The sequence below is a fragment of the Hippichthys cyanospilos genome, chromosome 3, assembly GCF_059441005.1.
Source record: "Hippichthys cyanospilos isolate Australia breed blue-spotted pipefish chromosome 3, RoL_Hcya_1.0, whole genome shotgun sequence".
Classification (NCBI taxonomy): domain Eukaryota; kingdom Metazoa; phylum Chordata; class Actinopteri; order Syngnathiformes; family Syngnathidae; genus Hippichthys; species Hippichthys cyanospilos.
In genome coordinates, this window is record NC_142371.1 from 14,514,984 (window position 1) to 14,536,564 (window position 21,581).

General features: G+C 38.6%; 1 protein-coding gene across 3 annotated transcripts; it reads right to left on the reverse strand.

The window, feature by feature from the left end:
• Positions 1–1,196: 1,196 nt before the first annotated feature.
• On the reverse strand, positions 1,197–20,590 carry ncoa7a (nuclear receptor coactivator 7a). Of its 3 annotated transcripts, none has more exons than XM_088410173.1 (7): positions 20,496–20,590; positions 5,003–5,168; positions 4,148–4,297; positions 3,017–3,169; positions 2,822–2,917; positions 2,663–2,736; positions 1,197–2,466 (listed from the first exon to the last, which is right to left on the reverse strand). In XM_088410173.1, exons 2-7 carry the CDS (start codon positions 5,123–5,125, stop codon positions 2,328–2,330), a joined length of 735 nt encoding a protein of 244 aa, XP_088266299.1. In that variant the 5' UTR covers positions 5,126–5,168; positions 20,496–20,590; the 3' UTR covers positions 1,197–2,327. The 3 variants fall into 3 exon arrangements, with proteins under 3 accessions (XP_088266299.1, XP_088266297.1, XP_088266298.1); XM_088410171.1 differs by lacking the exon at positions 20,496–20,590 and adding an exon at positions 13,220–13,360; XM_088410172.1 differs by lacking the exon at positions 20,496–20,590 and adding an exon at positions 12,906–13,202.
• Positions 20,591–21,581: the final 991 nt, after the last annotated feature.

Below are 21,581 nucleotides of genomic sequence, written 5' to 3' on the forward strand. Positions count from 1 at the left end.
TGCCGTCATAGGTTGTTGGCCAGATTAAAAAAGACCAACAGGCTGGATCCGGCCCGTGGGCCGTAGTTTGCTTATTCCTGCTTTAAATTGTCCTTAGGTGCGATTGGGTGCATGAATGCTTGTTTGTTGCTGTGTGCCCTGCAATTGGCTGCTAAACAGTTCAGGGTGTTCCCTGTTGACACCTGGTATACGGACCAGCAAGCCAGCGACCCTAGTGAAGATAAGCAGCTATAGAAAATGGATGGCTGGATGAATGTAAGTTTTTATATGCATTTGAATTTAAATGTGCAGTTAATATTAATAATTTTTGGCACAGTATGAAGGCTTGAAGAAAACCGCATACATGTAAAGCAAAAAAGCAGAAAAATTACAGACATCAAAATGTTCCCCTTGCCACATGTAGTTCTTCCCCTGGATTTACAACTGAGTGCCACTTAAAAATTCATCTGCATCATGTTGTCATAACAATCAACAATAAAATTAAAGCAAAGACCATTGAGACAAAATTTGCCACGAAAAGTAAACCTAGATTCTATCAATCACAAATCAAGTCACTGAGATGGTGTAATTAAACGCACCGGTGCCCCAGAAAAGACATTGTGTGACTAAAACAGCTAACAGAGGAAAATTAAATGTTATACTTACCTGTCTGCATGTTACTTGTCATGCTCATTTAAAAATGAACACCAGTATGCCATCATTTTATATTCCCGCCCAGGGGAAATGGAAAAGTGACAAAAATGCACCAGTGTCATCTCCCACTGGATCTTAGTGAAAAGGTTCAAACCCTCAGAAAGTATACCAGTCAAAAACTTTGACAGACAAAATTTTAGAAAACAACAACAAATAATATAGGACAAATATAGTTATGTGAATTTGTCATCACAAAGAAAGTAAAACCAAGTAAATTGAGTCTTACAATACAAAGTCTGCATTGCAGTCTGGAATTCATATTATTAATGGTGCATGTGCATACTACTTGACATTGCCAGTTCAGTTATACTCTATACAAAAATTACAGTTCAAATAAATATTGCTGTTTTATTCAGCATCAGCAGTAAAGACATTACTTTGATAGTTCCAAACAAACACTGGCAGTGCCAGCACCGCCACGAAGTGTAAAAAAAGAAAGTGGCAAACTTTCTTGATTATTTAAAAAAAATGCTAAAATGCATAAAGTTTGTATTAAAAAGACATGTTTGTTAACATTTTATCAACAGAAAATTCACAGGAAAAATAATACAGAAAACATTGGAAATACATTTCCAAGTCAAATGGCACACATCACAGAATATTGTTTTTATGAAACTGAGAACTTTTATTTTTTGCAACAGTGAAGCTGAAGTTCTTATAACACAGACAGGTGCGACTATTCCAATGAGTCAGATTTAAAATCAAATGAATAAAAAACAAGTCACTTTGAGGCAAATCATCATTAAAACATTTGTACCGTGTATTGTTTCTCTTAAAAGAGTTATGTAAATCAGTTTCTGAAACAGCCCAGCTCCACAAACTGTGAACACAGTTTTAACTTGTACACACATGTGAGTTTGACATAAAGTACAGTATTTATTCATTTTATCCCTAAAGGTGCTTTGTTTTCACAAAGTTTCTTACCCAATAGGTTTAAGAACTTTGACATGTAATGCTCCCCAAAATAACAGGAGAGCATGGAAGGCTTTAAGGCTTAGTGAGTGTCGACCATCAGAGGCGGGTAGTAGTTTAAGGCAACAGTGCTATCAATCACAAGATTTCAATGCAACTTGTCATTGTCGGGAGTGATTGTCTTTCAGTGCCAAGCGTTATTGAAAAAGGCAATTTCGAGATTGCCAGTATATTTAGCATTTTCACTCATCTTTCAAAGCCGACAAAATATTGTGTGCTATGTCCATGTAAACATGGGTGGCATCATATGAAAGACTGATTTCCATTCCTTACTTAGAATTACAATGATGTAATGTATGTGTAATATGTCAAGCGACACTGGCATCCAATGGTCACAATTATCACAACAGTACCCTATTGGCTTAATATTATATAAATAAGCACAAATCAAGGGTGTCAGCTACTCTCCATAAAAAAAAAAAAATGTCAAGAATTTTATATTTATTATTTTGATTACCATTTTAAAAGACGAGAATTCTGGTCCATGGCACTGAAAGAGTTATAGGAATAACCTTAGACAGGAAATACCAGCCTGGGAGGCAATGCAACAGCCCCGCTCATTCAATGCCACCCACACACATTTAGCTACATAGAGCTGTGTTAGCAGAAGCACCCACACTGATCTCTCAAATCCGTCTCCAATATCATTTAGGTGTTCTTGTTCATTTTCTTATTGTCCAGACCTCAAGGTCTTGTATGATGAAGTCCGTCTGTGTAGAGAGTGGGTCATTGTGGAAGGTGGGACATGAAAAACTGGACCCTCGGTACAGATCTGCATCTATCCATAGGCCGAATTCTCCCCTTATTTAAAGAATAAATAAATAAAAAGTAAGCAATATTTGGTTAGACCTGACAAAATTTCACATTCTAAATCCACTCATATTTGACACAGAAAGCGATAGAAAAGAATCATTATTCAGTCTTGTTCCTTCTAATGTAAGCCCTCATACTTAGAACAACATTTCACATACTTAAGTTATAGGTAACTCCAACTTACCCTCCACCCCCAAGATGAAGAGACTCCAGGTTTCCACTTACAAAGTACGAGTTTTCTCCAGTCCACTTATAAGCCTGAATGAATGGAAAATTTCAAAAATAATAATAATTTGGAGTTAAGGGCCAATAATAATAATAATAATAATAATGAAATTTGTACCTGGAAGTCAGGGTTGAAGGTGAATAGAAAAGTTTCACCTGTGCCATAGCAGTATTTGCTTACTCTAAACGGATCCGATGAAAAAGCTCCAAAAACCTAAGGAATATCGGACAGAGAGCAGATTGTGCAATGCTTCCAGCAAATGCCATGTAGTCATCTCATGTCTTATGTGACTATCACAGCCAAGATACAAACCTTTTTCTGCATATCTTTGAGGACCAGCAACACAGGACTGTCCAAACCTGACATATTTCTGTAGAGCGTTTTCAGGCTGCTCCCATGGACAGCAGTACTGTAGACCAGTTGCCACGGATACCCTTTTGTTCTTTCAGGCATGTGAGATGCAAGCTGTGAGAAATGAGGACACCAGTCACCAATGTCTATGTAAACATGGGTGGCACACAACCATCAGTTTACGCCTCACGCTACGTTGAGCGTCATTAATGGTATCACACACAAACACACCTCCACTATCAGCATTTCTCATTTCCAAGCTGCTGAAGTATATATTATATATATGATAAAATATGTATTTTTCATATGTTTAAAACACGTGTTATAGTGTGGGGGGGGAAATAACTTGTTCTCTTTTGTTTTATTGTTTAGCGGTAAAGGAACATAAGAGTTTGAGCTTAAAGTAGTTCATTAGATGTTGCTACATCCTGTGTATGAGAGTGTGAAACTGTAAAGTGCTGGGCGTGTGACTGGTGGAGCAAGACAGAATGTGTGTTGCAAGGGGGTGCAAGAGTGGAATGTTGCAGAACAAGCGGTGGTGGTCGCAAGGAAGATGCAGGGACGAGATAACCCCGAGGCAGCTGATGGAAAATAACTGTGTGGAAAACTACAACCAGGAGGAGCAAGCAAGCGATTCTGCAGGGGATGAAAGACCAATGAGAGCAAGCTAAAATTAACTGCAGTCTACACATAGCCAATAGAATAATGCCAGGATACCTTTGTTACTGTGCCATTTGCATATTGTGTAGTATAACTCTTTGCTGGGCAACTCGGATGTGACGTACGTCTGCTGGTGGCAACAGAGGCGTACAGAGCTGTATTGAGAGGGACCCGAGACCCAGGTGCTGTGTGTTAGCAATAAATCCACTTGTGTGTGAAAATGCCGGCTTCCTGATACCTTTCTATTGCAGAACGAGCGCGCAAATTGTTGGATGAGTGGCAGTTGGGTAAGGTCACAAATTGGAGTCAGATTACTAACTTGAGTTTATGTTGATTTAGAAATAAAATTCCAACAGCGGCTATCACAAAAATACCACCGATAGATTAATTGCCTCTTCCTTCTGATTGATGTTTATGAAAGGGAACACTTACACTTAGCAGGTGTCTGTCATCCAGAAGCTCGCTATAATCACTTAGGACAGGTAGAACGTTTTTAACCTTCCCCTGGTACTCAGGTTCCTCTGTTTCAGAGTCGGAACTGCAGAGACTCAAACGACGCTTTGTGTTTTTTCCTGTGATAATCTAGAACAGAATAAAAATCAGAAAGTCATTTAAAATACATGGCACTTGTTTTAAAATACTGTACTGTCATTGCTTGTATGTGTTTTTATAGTCCTCTTAAACGCCAGACTCAGCAATGTTAGTCTTCTAAGATGTGACACAACCTTGTGATTTTGACATGGTCAAAATCTATTGAGGAATCAAGAAACCATCTCCCATTCCTCCTTAACCCAAGAATAGAGTTGAAATCAAAATACAATCAAATCCAGCACTATCTTCATTTACCTGAACATTGCGCTCCAAATGGTCACCAACAAAGTAAATACCTTCATATTGTCCTGTATTTGCTTTATACCGGTAGCTCCTGATTGCTTGTCAGCTTAGCTTTTCTCTTGAGACTTTTATCAAACTGCCTGTAACCAGCATGTGTGCTAATCTAATGGTGAGAAGAAAAGATGAGGACTCATATCAATGGTTTAGTGCTGCTGCACTACATGGTTTCTTTTTCCTGTAAACTGAAAAGAGGGTGTGCAGTTTGTCTATGCTGGCAAGTAGTAAGAAAAAGGATGTCCATATAAAGAAAGAGTGGAGGTTGCAACTGCTGGAATTTGTTTACTCAAGCTTGACACATTAGGTGATTACAGTATAAGCACCTACTGTATTTTCTGGACCTCAGGTGTGGCAAAACATGACGAAACATATGAACACGTTTGTACACATCCTTACCCCCCAGCTTGTTGCTGCAGGATTGCAAAGCTGTTTACTTGAAGACCCCTTCTTTTTTACTACATGACTCTGATTCTGAAAGTGGTGATTGCTGTTCTTCTTTTTGTTGCTGTTTGTGCACATATCTGGTGACCATTGTACAAAGAAGGTGTAGAGGTGATCAACCCTATAGAGATAAAAAAGAAAAAAACACAGGGAGGCTGATTATATGATAGAAAACACAATGTTTCTTTCTTTTCCTTTTTTTAAGGGAAATATACTGGCAGTTAAATGTATATCCTTTCTAGCCACAACATAAAATACACTTGTACTTGTACTTGTGCCTTTCCAAATTATATTGTTATGTGAGAACAGTTTGAAGTGTTTATACACGAGGGTGCACATACAACTGGTATGCATGTGCAACAGAAATCAATGATGCATAACATTGCATGCTTCACTTTGCGCACTGGCATACCTACCCTTCCTACCTCCATATATATGCAAGTATGTTCAAATATATATGTATATATATATATATATATATATATATATATATATATATATATATATATATATATATATATATATATATATATATATATATATATATATATATATATATATATATATATATATATATATATATATATACCTCATGATTTGAGCCCTGCGGTTTATAGTCCAGTGCGGCTTATCCACTGTTTTTTTCCCACTAATCAAGCAATTGTGTGTATCTGCTCAAGGAGTCAGTTTATGGAACAACTATGAAATAGAACTGCAAAAATGTGAATCAATGACTGTGCTCAAAAAGAGTTTTAAAATATATTATTCAAAATATATATATATTTTTAAATGTCTAAATTGAATAAGAGTATTCTGCCCTTCAGGAGTGCAGTACCACTTTTGATGTTTTAGATTTGTACATAGATTTAGAGCACACTCTTCTGGTTACTTCGAAATATTGTTTTTCTCAGTAGACGTCAATTCTCCAATGTAGCAGCGCGCAAAGACGACAGGTTAATGTTGGAGGATTGCTGATCTTATTTTGTTTTGCATTGGACGAGAATTGTTCGTAAGTACACAAGTTGTCAAAATGATGACACTGTTCATCTGTTTTGTTTATCGTTAGAGACATTGGAAATACGTTGTGCAACGTGTTTGTTAGCTCAAGAGGTGCTATGTATCATTAGCTGATTAGCGCTTTTATTTTTCTAGTTTTACGGCGACCTAAAGAGGGTAATGGTCAATGGCCATTGTTCAAATAAAGCAGAACAAAAGGATAGACAGTCTGGTTGTTTGAAACGTCGTTATCCAGCCAGAAAATATTGATTGCAAGCAACTAATAAAGTTTGTAATGCAATGATGACGTTTTAATAGTAACTTGTAAAAACAATTATTGCTTGTGGTGTTTTTCTGACTGTCTCCTTATTTTAATGTTAGGGACTTTGGTATGACAAAAATAAAACTGACATTGGCATAATTATTATTATCAAGCTACCATATGTTTCATTAATGAAATGTTGTTCTGATTCTTCTGAAAATTATGTGTCTCCCTCACCCATCCAATCGCTATCTGGTTGTAAGCCTCCAAACCTTTGTAAGATTTAAGATCTTCGGCTGTGTATGGGTTCGATGAAAAAAACAAGTTGTTGACTATATCTGGATATGTAATTGTGGGAAGAATACCCAGATCGTCGTTTATACAGGATGAGTCAGCCAACACATATAGATCGACACAGCTGATAAACTAATTTTTCCACATACTGGGCCTACTCTTATGTTCTGAGTCCTTCAATGTATCCTTAGCATCTGCGACAGGCTTTGCTAAGGTTTGTTTTTTTATTTTTTGTCTCGACATTGATCACTTTGTTTAATCCATCCCAGGTACACAAGATGGCATTGCACTCCATTTGTCGAGTCCCTCCGTAATGGCGTCGCATTTGGGTTACCCCCCACAATGTGACATCAGTGAAAACCCCCTATATAAGCCGCAGCAGCAAAAGATGAGCAAAAAAATGATTTTTGTCACAGATAAGCCACACTGGACTGTAAGCCGCATATAATAACATGAGATATTTACGCAAAAAGATGGTACATGGAAGTTTATATTTTTTGTTTTTTTTTGTAATTGTCTGCCAACAGCAACATCCTCTTTATAGAAAATGGATGAATATTTTCAACACTAACGGAATACTGTTCATTAAATAGCAGTTCAAAATCGAAATAAATACTTCATAGCTTTTTTTTTATCTCCTTTTGTTTGACAGATTATTTTAGTGAACATAAAAAGAACATTGCACATAATTCATATATTCAATCATAAATACGGAAATAAAATTATATATACTGAGTACTGCATATAAAATGTACACGTTACAAAGTTATCCAAAATGTTATACATTCTCTTATTCAGTTTAGAAATATGTTTTTCTTTTTAATAATATATTTTTAAAACTCTTTGAGCACAGCCATTGATTAACATCTTTTCAGTTATATTTCATAGTTGTTCCAAAAATTGAAACCTTGAACAGATAACACACATTTGGTGGCTACAGCCACTGAGCCAGAGCGTGCTCTGCGGACGTGAACGGCACCCTCCTAACAATCTTCATATATCTTTTCCCATTTATTTGATTTGCATTATTCTATTTAAAGCCTAGTGGGCTGCAGTATTTCTCCGCGTAACTAAGTGCGGACCAATGACGGACGGCCTTAAAATTTTCCCCGTCAACTCTTAAAAAAATCCATCAATGATGGAAAATTGTCGGTTAATGTGACCTCTGCAGACACAGAAATATAAAAGATGTAAATGTTTATACGGTCTTGTTAAACTTAGATTTCGTTACAAAAGGTTTTAATTTGTTATCATAAATCACCTTCTCCTCCCGTGTCCTCACAGATAAAATATGACATTTCGTGTTTGCTGCAGGCTTGAGCCTGCAAATCAAGTTAATTGGTCGGGCTCGGGCCGGGTCGGGCTTTAATACCGCCGGCCTGGGTCGGGTCGGCTGGATTTTTTAGGCCCGATCTTACTTCTAGGGTGGACAGAAAAAGTGATCAAATCTGCCGGGTCAAAAGTATACTGTACTTACAGCAGTATTAATACTTGGTAACATGTCCCTTGGGCATTTTCACTTCAATTAAGCGATTTTGGTAGCCATCCACCAGCGTCTGACAAGCTTCTGCTTGAATCTTTGACCACTCCTCTTGACAGAATTGGTGCAATTCAGTTAAATTTGATGGCTTTCTGACATGGACTTGTTTCTTCAGTATTGTCCACAATTTCTCGATGGGGTTTCAGTCATGACTTTGGGAAGGCTATTCTAAAACCCTAATTCTATCCTGATTTAGCCATTCCATTATCACTTTTGATGTGTGTTTGGAGTCATTGTCCTATTGGAACATCCAACTGCGCCCAAGACCCAATCTTCAGGCTGAAGACTTGAGTTTCTCTTAAAGAATTTGGAGTAATCCTACTCCTTCACTATCCCATTTACTCTCTGTAAAGCACCAGTTCCATTCTCAGCAAAACACGGTGTACTTACGGTTAAAGGCCTTACCATTTCTCCTCCAAAAATATTGCTGGGCATTGTGGCCAAACAGCTCTATTTTTGTTTCGTCTCCCGACAGAAGTTCTCCAGAAGTTCTTATCTTTGTCCGTGTGATCGGCTGAAAACATTAGTCGAGACTTAAGGTGCCGCTTTTGGAGCAAGGGCTTCCTTTTTGCGCGGCAGCCTCTCAGTCAGTGGAGATGCAAAACATGCTTGCTGTGGACACTGACACCTGTGTTCCAGCAGCTTCTAATTCTTGGCGGATCTGCTTTTTGGTGATTCTCGGTCGAATCTTCATCCTCCAGCAGCAGGTGATAGCTTGTGTTTTCTTCCTGATCGTGGCAGTGACAAAGCAGCGCCATGCACTTTATACTTGCAAACAACAAAGCACTTTTGATTTGGGGACCTGCAGCTGCTTTGAAATGGCTCTAAGTGACTTTCCTGACTCGTTCAAGTCAATGATTCACTTTTTCATATCCACGCTGAGCCCCTTTGACGTTCCCATTGTAGTGTTTGTGAGCATTGGCATCCAATGAGCCCTATTTAAATAGCCTCAGAGAAATCACCAGCTGTCGTCGCTCATAATCACTCACAAATGACGAGGCCATGCTATGAAGCTTATTTCACTGACACACCTTTCTAAGTCACCAAAATTGCTAATTCATGTTGCTGTATGTATATTTTTGACCCAGCAGATTTGATCACTTTTTATGTTCACCCATAATAAAGTCATAAAAAAAAATCAAACTTCATGAATGTATCTGTTCCAATCACTCTAAGACAAAAATCAGAGTTGTAGAAATAACTGGAAACTCAAGAGAGCCATGACATTATGTTCTTCACAAGTGTATATAAACTTTTGACCGTAACTGTGTCCCGGGGGTTCAGTGGCCTGACTGCAAGGGGTCCGTGAAATATTTTGGGTGTCATGGATCGGATTTAGTTTGTCTTTCAACAGCTACAGATGTTTGCCTTATATGGCTTAGTCTTTGTTTTTGGTGCCGCCTCTGGCCGCTGTTGTATGGCGTTAAGGACGGTGTGGAGCCTTTGCTGTCGGTGCGCACACGTTGTTTCTTCTCTTTGTGAGAGCTGGCACAGGAGTCTCTGTGAGTTGTGTGTTTTTTGTTGTTGTTGAATTATGCTATTGTAGCACTTGTTATGCTGTAATGTGAATTATGATGTTGGTTTTGTATTATAACTTAGGCTAGTGCAGAAGATCTTGGCTCGGCTAGGAGGAAAGTGAGGTGCTCAATGATGAACGGAATGCATATAGTCAGCAAGGTGTTGTTATTATGTACAGTGAAGACAACAAAATATATACAATATGTACAATGTGCACAGGGGTAGTTGGTTGGCTCACTCAGTCAGTGAGTCACACGGCAGGTGAACGCACTGGTCAGTTCGCTCGTGGGTTTAGCTCGCCATCAACGGGAACCTGGCCAGTCCCTCGTTTACAACAAATCATGGCGTGCACAATTTCTCATGAGAAGGGCGGAACATCTGCAATGGTCTGTGTCTGCTACGGTCCGTCCCGCACCCAACTCACAAGGGAATGCCGGGCGCGGCCATGTTTAAAAAGACGTGCACACGACGTCTCGCGATCGATCTCGCGATAGGTCGACACGAAGAAAGTAGCTGGGTTACACTAATATGTCCCAAATTAGTTGTTTGTTGGTCCAACTTGTGACTAGATAACATACGTAGTAGCTAATGTTAATATTTATCTTCAGCATGTTATATAGTGTTGCCTTGTATGTGTTTAGCTCATTAGCATTTTTGTTTGTACTAGGTATTTCTTTTTGATAAATGTTAGCATATGCAAATGTTTTGCACTGATAATCATATCATTTACATCGAATTAATGTTTTGTATTGAAATGAATACCAATTGTAATTTAGCGATATGATAGATTGAATCTACGCAATTTCTGTACATTTAGTAAGATATATAATTTTTGCATGTGGGACTTACCTGAGTTATGTTATGTGTAGTTTTTTTTCACTGGTTTTACAATATAAATGAGTGGGAGCTGTACTACTGACGAAAAAAACAAAAAAAATAAAGAAGAGTTACATTTGCTGTTCGCTGTCTCTCTACCTAGATAGAAGCCATTGTAATATCTGAGAGGAACAGAACATGGGCTTATTAATAAAAAAAATATGTATATTTGTGTTCATTTCATTTTATATTAAATGTGAAAATATTCATGCCTCTTCAGTAAAGCAATCAATTCAAGCAGTTTACCATATTTTTAAAGATGTAATAATTATTAAATGTATCAAAATGTGTTTCTTGTCCACAATCGATTGCTAATCACTTGCTTGGCTGCAATGGAGCCAGCCAAGCTTAAGCAGTTTAAGCTTAAGCGTTTAATTTAAAATGCTGTCTTTGACTAAATAATTGGCACCAACCTTTGCGGGGGAAGTTAACCTGGTTTGTTATAAGGAGGCATGCAATTTGCAGTTTTATTCTCTAAACTTCAGTACAGCTGAAAAGTAAGAAATACAATTGTCAAATTTATTATGTTGCCAGATAAAAAGGGCACTTGACTTAATTGATTTTTGTTTTTTTATTTAGTTTTCACAAACATTTGCAATGAGGGTCCTTGGAAAATTTGCTTTCTAAAAGGGGTCCCTGACTCCAAAAAGTTTAAGAACCCCTAATTTACAACACATAACTGATGAAAAAAGATCTAGCTACAGTTACACAACACTGGTGGGCCTCATCTCCAACGGCGATGAGACCCACTATAGGAAAGAAGTGGAGCTTCTGACCAGATGGTGCTACACATCAGCTGCTAAACATCAGAAAGACCAAAGAGATGGTTGTCAGCTTCCAGAGATGCCAGACCCAACATCCCCCACTGACCATCGACGGTGCTGCTATGGAGAGGGTGAGCAGCACCAAGTTCCTGGGGGTACACATCAGTGATGACCTCTCCTGGAACACCAACACTGCATCTTTGGCCAAGAAAGCACAGTGGCATCTCTACTTCCTGCGCAAACTAAAGTGGGGCAAGTGCTGCGCCACCCATCATGACCACATTCTACGGAGGAACCATCGAAAACATCCTCACCAGCTGCATCACTGTGTGGGGTAGGAGATGCACTGACTACAACAGGAAGGCTCTACAACGCATCGTGAGGACAGCTGAGAGGAATATTGGTGCTCCACTCCCCTCCCTGCAAGAACTTTACACCACCCACCTCAGCCGCAAAGCCATCACAATTGTCACCGATACAAGTCACCCTGCACACAGTCTGTTCAGCCTTTTGCCCTCCGGAAAGAGGTACAGGAGCCTCCGGTCCCACATCATCAGACTCAGGATCAGCTTTATCCACCAGGCCGTGAGACTGATGAACTCTCTCCCCTTCCTACCCGTGAAACTGGTGCATGCTCTCTCTCTCTCCGCACCCCTCCCACACTCAGCTCCAGCCAGAAGAAACACCTAGATGGCAGACGTAGTTTAGGTCATTGGACTCTCCCCATCCCCCCACCCCCACCTAAACTCACACTTTGCTCATGCACTTGCAAAATTTGCACAGACTTGCTGCTGCCATATTTATTTATAATTATACTTGTATTGCACAAGTGATTACATTTAGAACTATAACAACTACCTCAAATGCACACAGCGGTGACAACCACAATCAGAGTTGTCTTGCTTTGTCTCGTCCTGTTGTATTGTCTTGTCATACGCTGCCACATGTTTTGTCTTGGGATACTCATGCCATACCTGGTTTTCGTTTTTAGTTTAGCAACACTAGGCAAAGTAGCCCTAACATACTGCACGTTACTATAGCTAAGAATCTAGTTTTTGGATTGTCTCGTTTTGCGCACCTGCACTTTGTTATCGTACATGTAAAAAGCACAGGATAGTGGGAAATGCAATTTTGATTCCTTTGTATGTTAAGTACATGTGAAGAAATTGACAATAAAATTGACTTTGACTTACTACTGTTTAAATGTAAGAAAGGCATCACCTCAGCCTTCTGAATGAAAACTGGTTAAAGCAAAATTGACATTATATTCATTGAGAAATGCATATTTCAAAAAAATGTGATATACTTTAGATGCCTTAAGGATCGAGCATATACATTGCAACATTTCACATAAATTGTACTTTGGTTTAGTAATAATTTTGGTTGACAAATACATGCAATTTTCATTCCATAAAAACAATCTGTTCTGCAACTGCTCCATTGACTAGAATATCTCCGTCTTGTCTAGTATGTGCTTCACATGCACTCATGCACACATTCCTGATCAGTCCAAAATGAAAAAAAAATTAAACTAGAGTGAGTACAGTTCAAATGTGACAACAACGTCACATCAGCTTGCTGAATGAAAACAGTTAAAGCAAAACTTACCTTCGAGTGGTTGAGAAATGCAAATTTAAGAAAAATGAAATATGTCTTAGATGCCTTCAGTATAGAGCATTCCCAATTGAAGAAACATTGCAACATTTCACAAAAGTTGTAATTTGCTTGAGTAATAATACTAAAAATAAAATGTTTTGCTTGAGATAGATGCATGCAATTTTCATTCCATAAAAATCTGCTCTGCAACTGCCACACTGACAAAAATGTCTCCCTCTTGTCCTGGATGTGCTTCCGATTCACACATGCACACATTCCTAATCCATCAAAAATATCTCCTGTCTTCAAATAGGTTCTTCACTTACTCTCCAACACTGTAGGCAACTCCCATGGTTGACAGGAAAAGTAGGAATGGTGGTGATGTGGTAAGATGTCAGAGCAAGAGATTGTTTGGAGGCCCAATGCTGGAGCAGCATGTCCACGCTGTGCCTGCGTGGGAGCTCCTAATTTATACCATTGGACCAGTGCTGAGTTAAGCCCCTTTGACCATAAACCCTCCCTTTCCCTCCGAAAGCTGTACTTGGCCCGTTTTGCACAAGTATTTCGCAATAAGGAGCTGGAAACATGTGTTAGTGATTAACTCTCAGACCCTGTACTGAGCATGGAGTTCAGTGAGTTAATGTGTCAAGTCTGTGGCTCAGGGATATACGTAGTTTTAAAATTGAATGTACTTTTAAAGTATATCCAATATACTATATATCCAGTAATCTACATGATCAAAAACATCCCCACACCAGAAACGACATGTGTGTGATAAGCTGTGCTTAGTTTCTAGCATTTAGATAGATAGATAGATAGATAGATAGATAGATAGATAGATAGATAGATAGATAGATAGATAGATAGATAGATAGATAGATAGATAGATAGATAGATAGATAAAAATCTTAGCACTATGTGCTTAAAGAGATAGTAGACTTATTAACCCATTTTTAGCAGCAAAAGTTATTATCATGTCTATAATTAATATAATGACATTTTTTTTCATCATGTTGCAGCAAAGCAGTGATTGTTCATTCTCCAAACCTTGAGCTCATGTGATGTCATTTTCAGTCAACAACAAGTGACAAAATTGTTTTTAAATGTATCAATAGTAAATGAAAAATGATCTTGTCATCAATAACACTTTGCTGCTGAAAATAAAATAGATAGGAACAAATAGAATAGAAAACCTTTGTTGTCATTGTATAGCTGGTATACAACAAAATTGAGAGTGTTGCTCTGATTGGCACATATAGAGATGAACAGTAATTAGAATAAATATTTTAGAATAAAAATCTCAATTTCAATGCAATTGTAATTTTTAATTTGTTCTCGTTTTGTTATTCAAAGCGTTAATAGCACTTGAGGAAAAGCTGTCTCTGAGTGTCTGAGTCTATTTAACTAAACATTGTAAGTGTACTAGCTCTAATATTTCACCATCAAAGTGTTGATTTATACATACAGCACATGAGCACAGAGGAAAATTAAAAAGACAAGGACAAAATTACATGCTTCTCTGTCAAGAGGGAACACATCTGCTTCTCATTGAATCTTTTTTTTTTTCTCTTGGAGTCTTTCACTTCTTTTTGTCCTACTTTCAGGCTGAGACAAAGAACATGAGGGAGAAATTGGCCTATAGAAAATGATATATTCTTGGAGGAGACAAGAGGGAGGTGCTTGTGGTCTTCTGCAAGACAGAGCTCAGAGTGGTAGCCCAAAAGTTTTTTTTTAAACGTTATGTAAGGTTCAGGATTTCCTGGCTTTTTCCTAACAATGTGTGGTGGTCTTTTAGAGGGATGAACCCACGGAAAGTGCCAGGTCCTGTTAAAGTACCTAGATGGGTTTTGAAAGATTGTGGTGAGGAGCTTTCACTCACTCATGAAGTTCTTTGAGCACATAGTTGTGAGGCACATCAAGAAGGTGTGGACACAGATGCAGAGAGGCAAGTTGCACTCAGCAAACTAATGGTTTAATGTGAATAACAAAAACACGGTTGGCGGCAGCATACAAAGTAACAAATTAAAACCCAGGAATAAACTATTACAAAAAAAACTTGAATAAAAGACTCAGGAGAACACAAGAACAAAACAAAGACTAATAAAGACAACAACAAGGCTGCACAAAACACCTGGACAGGAAACAATTGGCAGAGGAAGCTAATCGATCAACACAAGGGAGCTGGTTAACACAGACAGTTAGACACAATCTCCCTAATGAGGACAGACACGAAGTAAAAGACACCTGAACTAAACACAAGAACAAAAACCCTACAACTTGAAAACACAACAAAAAAACCAGGCCAAAACAGAAAAGACCAGAAAATCCTTGATACAAACCTACAACAAAACACAGCAGAACATGACATCTCGGGTCTCTATCAGCCTATCGGTCTAACCGATCAACTGATGATGCCATTTCCACTGTCCTCCACTCAGCTCTCACCTACTTGAAAATCAAGGACTTATTCGTCAGAGTGCTGTTTATTGATTTCAGTTCAGCATTTATTGCCATCATCCCAAAGCAGCTTTCCCACAAACTGGTCCACTTGAGGTACAGCACCTCCCTGTGCAACTGGTTAATTGACTTTCTGACAGGCAAACTTCCTGACAGGTGGTTCAGGTCAGCAGTAAGACCTCTAACTTAATCAATCAATCAATCAATCAATCAATCAATTATTTGTATAGCCCTAAATCACCGGTCTCAAAGGGCTTCACAGATGAAAAGAGGTCATGTGGAGACCTCTTTCGATAAAAGAAGTCGTACAGAGACATCTTTGCAGTGTAAGGTACACAACAGCATCTCCTGTCAAAGCTCCCAGAAGGGGAAGGAAAATCTCAAAAACCCCAATTAGGGGAAAATCAGAAACCTCCAGAAGGGACCACAGGTGGGAGGAGCCCCCTTCCAGGCCCACAGGTTGAAGTGGATGCTGCATGTACCAGACACAGAAACAATATAAATTACAGAAAACACATTGTGCTATATTGTGTGATGTCTTGACAGCAGGCAAAGCCATTGGGCAGGAACCATCCCACATTCCAACCAAGTGGACCGCAGACGGCCGATCTCCTAACCCGCGATGGTCGAGCAGCGCAGGACCAAATGGAGGCGGTCAAGTCAACCCTCACCATCTAGCTAGCCCCCTCTCCCAGCCGGAAGAGGGGGGCAGGAAAAAAGAAAAAAAAAGAAAGCTGCAGACAGGCTCAATTAACTAAATGCTTTTGAATATAAATGTGTTTTTAGTCGGGATTTAAAGATTTCTACTGAGGTGGCTGCGCGAACTTCCATAGGTAGGGCATTCCATAGTACTGGCGCGCGAATGGAAAATGCCCTTGATCCCTTGATACATAGGTCACTTCATCAACTTGAACACAGGGGACCTCGGCAAGGATGTGAGCCCCTTCCTCCTCACTCTGCTGACCCACAACTGCATTCCACCATCCAGCTCCAACCTTTCTATCAAATTTGCTGATGACGACAGTATGGATATCATTGAAAACAACAATGAGGCCCCCTTCAGGAGCAGGCTACCCTTGTGGTGTGAAGACAACAATTTCCATCTGAAATTGGAGAGGACGAAGTAAATTGTAGTCGATTTTGGGAGGAGGCACATCCACCACACTCCTCTGACCATCAAGAGGGTGAGCAGTGTCAAGTTCCTGGGTGCGCACATCTCTGAAGATCTTTCCAGGATCCGTCACGAGCCAAATAAGCCAATCTACACATTTACATTCTCTTTAGGCTGAGGAGCATTAGAGCCCCGCAGCTCATCATGATCACTTTCTACGGAGGCACCTGTAAGAATGTCCTGAGCAGATGCATCACCGTGTGGTGCAGTGCCTGCACCATGTCTTGCTGTCAACATCTGCAGCGCATTGTAAAAGCAGCTGAGAGGATCATTGGTATCTGTCTCCCTACTTTGCTGGACGTCTAACACCTGTCTCAGCTGTAAAGCCATCAAGGTTGCAAGGGACCCTTCCCACCAGTCCCACAACTTGTTCAAGCGAGGAGACTGTGGATACTCTGAGCCAGGACGAGCAGGCTCGTCGAGCAGTTTCTTTCACAAAGCCATCAGGAGACTAATTTTCCTGCCTGCTCTGCCTCCTTCCCAATCTCATGTTCACCTTCCTCTGACTTTTCTGCTTAGAACCACGAACTGTAAAACCGTCACCCGCAACCAACCTCCGTCCCCCTGCACCGGAGACCTGTTATTGCACCAGGTTGACACCTGAACACGTTATATTACCGGTACTTCTTTTATCTTTGTCTTTTTTCTAACGTTATGTAATGTATTAATGCTTGTGAATGCTGCATTGGGGCTTGAGAGGAAATATTTTTCCTCTGTATAGGTACATTTCACATATTTGACAAAGATTTTTTTAATCTCTTGGGTGAGGGCCAACAGCATGGGTCTATGCGAGATACACATATTTGTTCATGTTCTATCTACTAATAGAGTAAAAACTACTGTACAAAAGTTCAAAGAATCCTCTTTCACCACCAGATGTATGAAGCACACTGTCTGAGCACATACTCAAAATATAACTGAACAACAACAACACGACTCAAAAGGGAATCCAACTTGCCAGTATTCTCGTGTACATTCTTATAGTTTTCCTATGCTGGTACTGAATGAAACGTGAAACACTTAAACTAAACACAACAGCAATTTGAAAAACAAAAAAAACAAACATATTAGCAAAGTAAAATAAAAAACAATCACTAATAATGAAACAGAATGCCATTTTTCGACTGGAAGAAGTAGTTATATGATGGAACTCATTACTGTTTGGGTTTTTTTAATCTTCCATCGTTATTGCTTAACTGCTATTTTAAATTGTTGTTGTTTAGTTTTTTTGTTCCTTAATGTGCTGTTGCTTTTTATTTGTTGTTATGGTATTCTGTTGTTTTTATACTTTTGTGTTTTGATTGATACCTGTTTATAAAAATTTAAACATTGTAATTTTTCATTTGTTGTTTTGTAGTTATGTATTTTTATGTATGAGAGGCCAGACTGAGATGGATCGGATTTGACCAGAGGAGAGAGAGTGAGTATGCACTGAACAAAAATATAAACACAACCCTTTTGTTTTTGCTCCAATTTTTGATGGGATGAACGCAAAGATCTGAAACGTTTTCTACGTACACAAAATAAGCATTTCTCTCAAATACTTTTCACAAAGCGGTCTAAATCTGTGACAGAACCCACAACCTCTGCACTGTGAGGCGGATGTGTGAACCCACTTCCGCACCACCTTTATATAATGTAAATGAGTGGTTGTGTGCGCGTGTGCATGTGTGTCAAATCGTAATGTGTGACTTGATTATACATTGGTATATAAGTACAGTTCATCGATAAGAAAATCTGTTCACATGTCAACTGTTGTTTTCCTCTTTATCAAACAGTGACAAGACTTAAAACTTTAAAATTCAAAAATAAAAAAATTAAAATCTTAAAATGTCTTAGATATTTTACCTGACATGTTTTGGTGTTATCTTTCGCCTACTTAAGAGTGTCCCCTGTTTACATGTACCGAGACGCACAATTTGTTTTTTTTTTGCTCTTTTTCGTTTTGCATACATATATTGAGTAGGGGTCTGCCAGACACGCACTTTATCCATAGATGTCTTAAGAGATGCAAGAGTACAATGGGTAGGCCTTGTGAGGTAGGAATAGTACTCCCTTTGAACATGTAGACATGCTGAACGAAGACATCCGCTGGCTTGCTAGCACCTATCCTAGCCATCTTCGGGCAGTAGGCAGGGGACTCCCTGGACTGGTTGCCAGCCAATTGCACACAGAGACAAAACAACCATTCACTCTCACAATCACACCTAAGGGAAATTTATAGTGTCCAATACAGCTACAATGCATGATTTTGGAGTGTGGGAGGAGACCCACATAAGCTTGGGGATTACATGCAAACTCCCGTAAAACTGCCTGTGCTGCAATGTATCACTCAGATGCTGGTCTTCTATTGTTCTGCATTATGCCTCCCTAAGATACTGGTCTGCTATTGGTCGGTGTCACTGTCAAAATGATGGCCTGCTACGGACTGAATCGCATCTGAGTGCTTAAAATAACTATTGTGCATTTTACTGCTTAATTCAAACTTGAATGGGTGAGCCATGGGTCCCAATATTGCTAGTGCTGTTAAAGAGTGAAGTAAAAAGATTATTTATATGGAAATAAAGCTGGAGATAATCAAGAAATACAAAGAAGGCTAAGATAGCCTAGCCTAGGCCAGGCTACCCTCCAAAGGGAATATGGGCATAACAAGGTCGTCAAATAACGATAAATAAATCCTTTCTATATTTTTTATCTAAAATGTTTTTAATTGTATACATGTATATTATATATACGTAGCACTTACTATACTATTTTGATACAATTTTTTTTAAATATTTATATAAAATGTTGATGTTTTTACCTGGGGTTTTACATGCATTAGCGAATTAACATAGGTTTGGATTGTCCTACATACGGTGAATTTGTGTTACGATCCCAACCATGGAACTGAATAATCTCGTAAACCGGGGGCCCATGGGTATTTCGGGTGAGAAATCAACATTGTAGCATTGTTAAAAGCTCCGAACAAAATGTTTTCACTAGTTTGCATGTTGTTGCTAAATGGATTTTGCTTTGGATGGTAGTTCTGTCTTGCCACTTACATGAAGCGATTTAAGATGCTCTGATATTTTGAAGGTATTCTAGACCATACATGACAAAATCCCTAATTTGTTGCAATTGTGCATTGGAAAAAATTGTTTATAGACTTCGACAACCTTCATTATGTCTATAGTTTAAAATCAACTGTTTTCCTTTTGATCAGTGAGACTTAAAAGTTTTAAAATTCAAAAATAAAAAATTTAAAATCTTAACATTTCTAAACTTTTACCTCTTTTATTTTTCAATTAAAAATTTGTTAAGCCTCTCACTGTCTGTTAGAAAGGAAAATAACAGTTGATTGTTTTTAGACTGTTTATTTTAGACTGTTTTTCAAACACATGCAAATGTTCCCCATCCTTGCTTGTGCTTTTCATACCCAGTAATGGCAGAAATTTGTTTCCAATCAACTTGTTCATTGGTGGAATGCTCTTGAAGATGTTTTTTTTTTTTTTTTTTATAATCATCACTATTTAAATCATCTTTGCAGTTAATTCAGTTAAACATACATAGTTTGAACCCAAACTTGGTAAGATTTGCTTTCTTTATAGCTGGAGTATTTGGACAAAAGTAAATCACATTTATATGATTAATTCTTACATATCTGATATGATGCAGACATGTAACACAAAGTACCTAAGTGTCATGTATGTTCACAATTTATAGCTTTAGAATATTTTTAAAACAGTGCTCTAATCTGTTTCAACAGGTGCAGAAGTTGGTTGTACACCAAGTTCCCTACAATCCAGTGACAAAGACTGAAATGACCAGGATTAATGAGAATATTCTGGGGGGAAAAAAAATCGTTACATACACTATTTTTTAGACTGCACGTGTCAGTTAAAAGGTTGAAGTTAAATGACCACAGTAGAACTTTGTGGGGCGCATTGATTTTTACCCAATATTTAGAGTAAAGAGTATGTTCTTGCACATACCTTCAGTGCTGTACAGTCAAAAACTGCACACTGGAGCAGAAAAATGACGTGCAGAGAGATAAGTGTTCCCATCTGTGGTAAAGCTGATGTTGGCCAGGAAGGCTGTCCTACTTGGCACGCTCTAGGATTATGCAAGCGGAATTCAGTGGGCAAAAAACAGGAAGGGACTGTGATCATTTTTCTCGATGTGGAATAACTATAGCAATCAAACTGTAAAACGAACCCCGGCAGCAGTGACCATTTCAAAATGGAACAGATTTTTGTTCAGTGAAAAACATATTTAAAGTTAATAGCACTCTCACTTCTTTTCTAGCTGACTCTGTCTGCTTCAGAGACAATATTTGTATCTTTTATTAGCCAGGTATTTTTTTAACAAAACTACTAAGACAAAAAAAAAAAAACAACAAAGAGCTGCATATGTTCATCATGACCCTGCCAATATTATCTTACTTAAAATGTCTCTCTTTCTCACTCTCACTCTCTTCTTCACTCATCTTTCAAGCCCGAAAGAATATTGTGTGCTATGTTGATGTAAACGCGGGTGGTATTATATAAAAGATTGATTTCCATTCCTTACTTTCAGTTGCATATAGGTAATATCTGTGTTGTGAATGTGAAAACACTGCCATCCAAGGGTCACCGTTATCATTACAGTGTTCAATTGGCTTATATTATGTAAGCATTAGTCAAGGTTGTCAACTACTCGCTTTAAAAAAACGTATTTGACAAAAACATTTATTATTTATTTTTGTTATTGCTACAATGCTCACAAAATTAAAGGAACACTTTTTTTATTTGGCCTGTCATGAATTTATTCAAACCTGTCTGATAATTTTCTGGTTGGTTAAGCAGCTGAGGGCCTGGTTACTCCATTTCAGCTGTATTGGTGTTCATGGAATTAACAACAGGTGCAGTTCAGTGGCAACAATTAGAAAACCCTCAAAACAGGACTGGTTTTACATGTGGAGGTCATTTCAAGTTTCTCCCTCTTGATCTTTTTTGGCTGGTTTTCCACTCGTGCTGATTTTGGCTTGCACAATTATCTCTATCTCTGAGGTGATTCCTTAACCCTACAGAAGTTGCACA

Coding starts and splice junctions, on each gene's coding strand:
- ncoa7a (XM_088410171.1), bottom strand. CDS start 13,245: ATGGGAGTTGCCTACAGTGTTGGAGA. Junction 5,169..13,219: donor GTTGCCTACAGTGTTGGAGA/GTAAGTGAAGAA, acceptor TTATCTCTATAG/GGTTGATCACCTCTACACCT. Junction 4,298..5,002: donor CTGCAGCAACAAGCTGGGGG/GTAAGGATGTGT, acceptor ATTCTGTTCTAG/ATTATCACAGGAAAAAACAC.